An 8,461-nucleotide genomic window follows, 5' to 3' on the forward strand; every position below is an offset into this window, starting at 1 on the left:
CTCGCTGCTGAGGAGAGAATTGCCCCAGTGAATGCCCAAGACTAACACCTGATAGGAGTAGAAGTGGTTTCAAACTGCAAGCCTTTCCGTTAGCAGCTTACACGTGCCCCAGGACTCCTTGACTTCCCTAATAAAGGCCCTAACTGTGAGTGTTCTTGGGCCGATTAGCACACCCAGCAGAGAGGGAGAGGGTGAGAGGTGTTAGAAGAGAGCAAAACAGATGGCAGGTGGGGGCACCTCTGACCGCCTTATGGCAACTGGCCTTGGGCTGGTGTGGAGATGGCGGCTCCTCCTCCCTACGGAAGCTGAAAGAGGTCACACATGGCCTCCCTGCCCTTTTTACAGTGCCCGCTCATCAATCAGTTTCCCTATTCGAGGCTAAAGATGTTTGTCTTCAACATCTTATGTTTAGAGCTTGTTTACTGACAAGGTAAATGAATTACATTACTTTAACAAACCGGTCACAGCCTTAATTCACGGGGACGCCTCCCCTATTCTCACTAGTGGAGACAGCATCTTACCTTCTGGTGGTTCATCACTAAGGTATGATGGGATTTCTTGTTGGTTTTTATCGGCTTGATTCATGATCTCCTAAAAGAAAAAAAAACTCACATTTCATTTTAATCTCCATGTTTGAGACCAACACTTAGCACATGCTAATGTAAGACTTCACTTTATTCAGATAAACAAACATTTTAAAACACCCGTAAGACTACTTCATCTTCTTCCTCACGGATTCAAAGTGTGCTATTGTGAACTGCTTTCTGGTACACCAGTAGATGACTAGCTGATCGCAAACACCAGGCAGACAGGTATGGGCCAAGCTTTCCTGCCTGGTGACTCACTGACTGGAAGATAACTGGAAGGTCAGGGTTAACTGGCTATAAGTCTAAGGGCTTCCTCCTAGAGCAGCAGCGGTTCTCAACCTGTGGGTCGAGACCCCTTTGCAGGTCGAATGACCCTTTCACAGTGGTCGCCCGATTCATAACAGTAGCAAAATGACAGTGATGAAGTAGCAATGAAAATCATTTTATGGTTGGGGTCACCATCACATGAGGAACTGGGCATTAGGAAGGTTGAGAACCCCTGTGGATCTAGAGAATATCGGCGAACTTAGTTGTGATTTATTTTACAATAGGCTTAAAGAAGAGCTTACTTACCCTGTAACTTAAAAGGCATTCGTTTGGGGGGACGGGGAGTGACATCCTTTGTGTGTGCAGATCACATCATCAATAAGTCAATAAAGATAGATTTCGATGGCTTTTAAAGAGTCCTGGTGGCACTTGGGTAAGCATTGTAATGCTACCACAAGGTCAGTGGTTCAAACCCACTAGCTGCTCCAAGGGAAGATGATGAGGCTGTGTGGCCTCATGAAGCTTGACAAGGCCTGGGAAACCCTATGCAGGGTGCTGAGTCAGAACTGACTCGATGGCAGTGGGTTACAGTCTGATGTTTTCAGAGCTTTAGGAACAGAAGTACCGTAAATACTCATGTATACGCAGAGTTTTTCAGCACCTTTTATGCAGTTTTTGTCGTAAAATTAGGTGCCTCGGTTGATATTCAGGTCGGCTTATACTTGAGTATATATGGTAACAACATTCAAAATTTCTCAGAAGGAAAAAAAGGACTATGGTGACCTTTAAGTAAACTAAGAAGGGACCGAAGGCTAAGGAATAAGCCCTGGTGGCCCCGTGGTTAAGTGCTCAGCTGCTGCCTGACAGGCCAGTCTGATTCCATAAAGATTCCAGCCACAGAATCTACGGGGCTCTCTCACGCTGTCACAGAGGGTCACTGGGAGCTGAAACCAGCTCAAGGGCAATGGGGTGGATTTTCTGCTTTCTAAGACAGTCGAGTCCCAGGGGCAGGGGCAGTGGTCTGGTAGGGCCATGCACAGTGAGTGCATGTCCTCTTCTGGTGGGGGGACTGGTTAGGAGAAGATGGGGAAGGAGGTGCTCAGAGGGTTCCTGTGAAGGACTGTTAACGGGGCAAAATGAGATTGTGAAAACATGAACACCAACATGGGGACTGGTCAATCCTGCCACCCTGCTGGGGATGAAACGAGCCACCCAAGGGTGGGAGAATGTCACTGCCATGGAGAAAGGACGCTAGGAGTGGGCGCATCCTTCAGACCCCAAGATCCCTGCGCACTGGGCCTCCTGAGCCAGAGCAGGAAGCCAGAGGCCATGGACTGAGGAAGCCGAGGGCCTTTTCTCTCGGGAGGCCTGCACTGCCAGGCACTTAATCGGGGTGAAGCTAGATTTGCTGACCGACGGGGCATCTCTGTGGGCTGAGGTTTACAGTGTCGTGGCATGCTCTTTGGGAATCTGCTGCCAGCCCTCACAGAGCCGTAGGACACTGCCTGGTTGAGGCAGAGGCCAAGGAACAGAGCCTGGCAGGGACGAGGTGGTTCTCACAGAACTGTGTCTTGGGCATTTCAGCCCCTGAGTTGTACTCTGTTAATTTCCATAATAATAAAGCCCGTGGCTGTGAGTTTGGTCTGGGAGTTGTGTGTGTTTGATGCAATGAATTACCACACCCAGCTGAGAAGTAGAGTTTGCTGTGGGAGGGAATGATCGGGGTGCGATTGGTAAGGAAGAGGGGAGGGATGTGGATGGAGGCATGCCTGAGCTCAGCCTGATGTTGAATTTGATTCTCTTTTCCCCTCATAAAGCCAGAGGAGGTCAGACAGCACCTCACCCCACTTACACCAGGATCACGAGGAATCGGGAACCACTTGATGGCAACCAGTTTCTAAGTAAGGTGTGCGGAAATGAAGAAAGCACAGTTAAACGCTGTGTTCTCCATGCCCTCTCCTGTCTGCTTTTACATTCACTGGACTAATTAAATTAAAAAACCTGAAAGTGGTCTTTACGGTACATTGTCCTGGTAGAAAATTAGGGTTGGGAGCCCATCGGGAACGTAATTATCACCTAGTCTATTAACTTGGAGCCTAAGTTACTTTCTCTCTACAAAGTATAAGTAAGTCTCATGCAGTTCAGTACCTTCATTAGCAAATAGTGATGGAGGACCTACATGGCCCAGGCAGTGTTTTAGGGGTGCAGGACAGTCCAGGGGTCGACATGTTCATGAAATGGACACTCTAGTGGAGACTCCAGCTCACGGCACCCTCCCGTGTGTCTGAGAAGAACTGTGCTCCACACCGTCTGCAGTGGCTGGTGTTTCAGCACCTTTCTTCACAGTCACCTCTGGGGGGACTCAGATCCCCAATTCAGAGGGTTAGCAGCCGAACATGTGAACCATCTTCCACCACCCCACCACCCCCCGAGACTTCAGACAAATCCCCAGAGACTCTATGTCAGACAGTGTTCAAGTGCAGTGGGGAAACGGCTTTGCTGAGCTTGAGGGGTCAGGGCAGAGGAGGTAGGGTTTTCAGCAGGGCTGCCTCTGAAGGGACACCTCACGGAGGGAAGCGAGGAGGACATCCGGGAGAAGAAACAGCGAGCTCAGAGGTCAAGTGGGAGCCCACAGGTCAAGAGTTAGCTGAGGGAGAGGGGAGTCGGAGGGAGAGGGGAGTCGGAGAACGGCCGGCGGCAGGGACAGACAGGTTCTCATCACCGTTGGTGAAGGGCCACTCTGTCCACCAGGGAGGGCGGGGAGTAAGTAAGAGGGTCAGCCCCGGGTGAGGAGACGTCACCATCCAGGCCAAAAGTGCACGTGGCTCAGAGAGGGCGGTGGCAGGAGAGGTCGTGAACACAGGGCTTTTCGAGCGTGATCTTAACATGGGGACGACGAGCTGGCCAGGCCTTTACACCCAAACTCCTGTGTAAAACAGGACGCCATGAGTCCAACAGCGCACGCTGTGGGTGTCAAGTACCACCCACTGCTCTAGGTGAAAACCCAAGGGAGGGAAACCCAGTTTCTCTCAGCACCGGGGGCCGCCAGGAGCTGGAAAGGTCTCCAGGCCACAAACAGCCACCGGGGTTGAAAACTTTGGCTCAGGCCACAGGTCAGGAGCCCCATCTCTTCCTGGTCTACTGTCATCTCACATGCTGGCCCGCGAGCAAGGGGGGGAGTGCTTTGCCCACTGATGTGTCCTTTCTGCAGAGCTCCCTCCAACCAGCAAGGGTTCGTCCCACCTACCAACTGTGTGGCTGAGGGGAAAAGCTACTTTGGGTCCTGGCTACCAGGTGGTTTAAATATAAACTAAAGATACCCAAGCCCCACCCCTAAGGTTGGAACACTGTTCAACCAATCCCAAAACAACTTCTAGAGAAAGTCCTCCCTTTTGAGGAGGATGATTATTTTGACTTTGAATTCCAAGAAGGTAGGGCAGTCTGAGTGCCTGCCTACCTACACACACAATCAACCTGCGTCAACAGAAACTACTGTCCCCTGAACAGAAATAGTGAAATGTCATAATGCACATATACATCCTGGCTACTCTAGCTGAGTGTCCAAACAAGTCTGATTACAATAGTAACTGTACACATTTCTAAACTGCCTGTCCTACACAACACACAATTTCCTCTAACACACAACTCCTGGGGGAAGAAGACAGGTAGGAACTGACTTCCCCCTCCTGTGGACAACAGACAATGGAAGGCCATGAGGATTTGGGGACAGAGCAACACTGGTCAGGTCTGTGCTTTAACAAATGAAGGAAAACAAAACCAGCTGAAGAACAGATTCAATCCAGTAGAAACGGGAAACGGAGCAAGTCTGCCCGTTATTTCCTGGCTCGGTGAATGCTCAGGCCCCAAACGAGGAGCCCTCAGTAAATCCAGAGCAGCAACACCACTGCTCACCACCACCGGTACAGCTACCACCGGTCTCACAAACCCCACCATCACCTCCTATGTGGGCCACTGCAAAACCGCTTTCTCCGGCCCCAGAGCTTCATCCTGCTTTCACTTCAAGCTTAAGCAGGTCAAACCGCTGCTTAAAATCCCGCAGCCACTTCCAGTGGGCTCAGAATCACACCGAAGCCCTCCTACAGCCAGCATCCGGCTTAGAAAGGAGGATGGCAAAACTCTGCCTCACGGGCTTTTGGAAAGGCCATCACGAGGGCCCGTGAAAATGGAAAGATCAAGGCCCTGGACACGGGCCGGCACGGGGGCTGCAACAAGGGCTCAGACTAACGTAGCCCATAGGGTTTCCACTACTTGTGGCAGGGCAGCAGACTACATCTCTCCGCAGAGCAGCTGGTGGCTGCAAGCTGTTAGCAACCACGTGTTAGCCACTGTGCCATTACGGTTCCTGCATATCCCCAACCAAACCACTGCCACCAAGTGGATTCCAACGCTTGTGACCCTATAGCAGTGGTTCTCAACCTTCCTAATGCCTCGACCCTGTAATACAGTCCCTCATATTGTGGTGAGGCCCCTCCCCCAACCATAAAATTATTTTCGTTGCTACTTTATAACTGTAATTTGCTACCGTTATAAATCGGGCAACCCCTGTGAAAGGGTCGTTCCACCCCCAAAGGGGTTGCGACGCACAGGTTGAGAACCACTGCTTTGTAGGGTTTCTAGGGATGTAAATCTTTATGGGAGCAGACAGCCTCATCGTTCTCCTGCAGAGCTGTTAATGGAGTTGAATTGCTGATTTGCAGTTAACGGTCTAACACCCAACCCACACCACCACCAGGGCTCCTTCATCACCCAAACTCACTGCCACAGAATTGATGCTGACTCACAGTGACCACAGAGGACCGGGTAGAATCACCCCCGTGGGTTTCCAAGAATCTTTATGGCAATAAAAAGTCTCGTCTTTCTTCCGTGGAGCAGGTGGCGGTTTCGAACGGCTGATCTTGTGGTTAGCAGCCCAGTGCATAACCACTACAGCACCTGGGCTCCTTCTGTCATACATAGAGCAGCTGGCAAATATACTGCGCAAGCACTAATGATAACACTATTCCTTAGGGGTAACGTATTCCCATAATACAAATTAGTAAACAAAATGCCCCCTGGGAACTTTTCTTATAAAAAGAAAGGAACAGCTGCATCTGTGTTGTTTGTGGGACTCAGTAAGACTTTATATATAAAGTTTTAATTCATAAGAGAAACCAAGTCGAAAATAGTTCCCAACTTTGCCTGTGGATACCACTCACCTCCCTATACACCAAAGGAGAGTAAGTAACACAAACCAGTTGTCTAGACGCCTAGCTCCAAAGTATAGTGCACAATTCTCTTTAGGACCACTTCAAAATGCCAAACTTTCTAGCATTAAAAAAAGACAAAAGAATCTAAACTTTTCTAAGTGCATACAATTCAGAACTTGGCCACATCCTCACTCGTGTGTTTATGCTTCTTTGTCCATTGACTAGTGAGAGCTTCAAAAACACCTTTTTCTGGCAGCCCTTTAATGCCCACCCTGCCACAAAGGAGTGCCTATGAAAACAGAAGCGTACTATTTCTAGAGCGGCCTGGTGGCAGAGCGGGATACATGTTAGGCTGCTAACCACAAGATGAGCAGTCTGAAACCAACAGCCAGCCACTCCACAGGAGGAAGATGAAGATGTCTACTCCATGAAGAGTTGCAGTCTTAGAAACCCACAGGGCAGTTCTACTCTGACCCATCTAGTCCCTCTGAGTCGGAATCGACTCGATGGCAGTGAGTTGGGTGAGTCTTGGGGTGAATACACCCAACAGGCGGCCATGAAAGATGGCGCCTACCTCAAACCAACAGTAAGAAACAGCCTGAGTGGTGTGGAACTTAGAAGCACACACCAACTGACAACTAAAGACAGTCTCACCTGGCAACATTTAGATGCGGTCCCTAACCAACCGTCAGCAGAATGACAGCACTGGCAGCATCCACAAAAGCCCTGCCGTGAAGAAACCAAGTGATGTGCTGCCTGGGCAAATCTGCTACAACAGGCATTTCTAAACACGTTAAAGAGCAAAGATGTCACTGTGAGGACGGAGGTACCTTGACCCTTGTCAGGGAAGCTGAACAATAAGGAAGATCAAAGGAGTGATGCCTTCAAATTAGGGTATTCGTGAAGATGAGCAGTATCAGACTGCCAGAAGAGCAAACAAATCCGTCTTGGGAAGAGTTCAACCAGAAGGCTCCTTAGAAGCATCGGCGGCAAGATTCATCTCACCTACTTTGGACACGTTATCAGGAAGGCCCAGTCCCTCATGAAGACATCACTGTGGGTCAAAACAGGGCGCCCCTCCAAGATGGGTTGGCACCGTGGTTGCAACAACGCACCAGCTCAAACACAACAGCAATCTGAGTCTAGCACTGGACCAGAGTGTCACTGTTGGAACTGGGGTCGCCACGAGTCGGGACCAGCTCAACAGTTGGACAGATATTTGAGTCCCTACTGTGTATCCAACCCTCTGTTTGGCACTAAGCTTTAGGATAACAAGCATATAAACATCCTTCAGTGCACCTTCAGTGGCTGACGCCAACCAAAAAAACCCAAAGCAGATTAAGAACTGTCCCGGCGTTTAAAAGAAAACACACAAAACCTGTGTCTTCGTTTGCCTTTTAGCTTTTTCTAACGATGTTTTTTCTATATATGGCACAATTTTCACTGAACTTGGTTTCTGGTACATCTGTTATAACAAAGACTTAAAAGAGATGAGAAGACTAAAAAGCACAACAGGGGGTCTTTAAAAGGTTACTCTCTTTCTTTACTAACAAAAAGCAAAATCCAGGCAGGTGTACACACACGTTCACACACACCTACCTACCTACCAGCCGTGTAATCTTGATCTTCCCAGGAAGCCCTTTACCGCATCCACACCTGTGCAAGTTTCAGAGGCGAAACAACAGCAGAGTCTTTGTGGGGGATTAGCTCACTTGAAGCTCTTCCGCGGTGGAAGGGGTTCTGAAGGAAACAAGAAGTCCCCTTTCTGCGGGCGGCCCCTTCCCTCCACCACCGGCCCCTCCAGGCGCTCGCGTTTTCCTTTCCCTTTAGCAGAGGGAGTGACGTGGCAGCAGTGGCACAGAATGACCCTGGAGAAGCTGGGGCTGGGGCTCAACTCGGCACCTCCCTCCCTCAGCTCCACGTTGTACACCCTGCCTCCCCGCCCCGTGTCCGTGGAAGAGGGGGCGATCTGGTTGGCAGGGGGGCGTTCGGAGACCAGCCTGGGAGGTGCGTGGTCACAGCAGGCAGAGTTTTTACTGATTTCGGCCGAGGAGGCGGGGCTGGCACCGGTGGGTGCTCCGGGTGCTCCAGTCACACACACACACCCACCCGGGTGTCACGGCGCCCTCCATTCAGGCCCCGGCACTTTCAGGCTCAGGGTGGGCGTGAGGTCGAGCCTTCCTACCTGCAAAGTCCACAGGGCGCCCCCCAAGAGCGGTTTGTCAACAGGTCGGGGTGAGTGGGCCGGGAAACCCCAAGACAGTCCCGCTACTGACATCCCTCTTCCCAGTCCCGAACCCCACAGCGCCTAGAAGTCAGCTCCGAGGGCGCCCACCATCTCCAGCCCCAGCGGGGCGCCAGCAACCCCGCAGCCGCCCCCAACGTCGCCCCGCCCCCCCT

The 8,461-nt window shown here is 50.8% G+C and overlaps 1 protein-coding gene across 4 annotated transcripts in view; it reads right to left on the reverse strand.

Moving 5' to 3' along the window:
* Positions 1–8,034, reverse strand: part of TMEM263 (transmembrane protein 263) — a 13,500-nt gene extending 5,466 nt beyond the window's left edge. Inside the window, exons 1-2 of one of the 4 annotated variants that reach the window (XM_045289710.1) lie at positions 7,669–8,034; positions 522–588 (exon numbers count right to left, since the gene is read on the reverse strand). In XM_045289710.1, the coding sequence (XP_045145645.1) occupies positions 522–585 (64 nt within the window). In that variant the 5' untranslated portion in view covers positions 586–588; positions 7,669–8,034. Of the gene's footprint in view, positions 1–521; positions 592–7,664 lie in introns of all 4 variants that reach the window. The other 3 variants (XM_045289701.1, XM_004700328.2, XM_045289698.1) reach the window with 3 other exon arrangements.
* Positions 8,035–8,461: the final 427 nt, after the last annotated feature.

The sequence above is a fragment of the Echinops telfairi genome, unplaced genomic scaffold, assembly GCF_000313985.2.
Source record: "Echinops telfairi isolate 266 unplaced genomic scaffold, ASM31398v2 ScPeMD7_2;HRSCAF=8, whole genome shotgun sequence".
In the NCBI taxonomy this organism is placed as follows: Eukaryota; Metazoa; Chordata; class Mammalia; order Afrosoricida; family Tenrecidae; genus Echinops; species Echinops telfairi.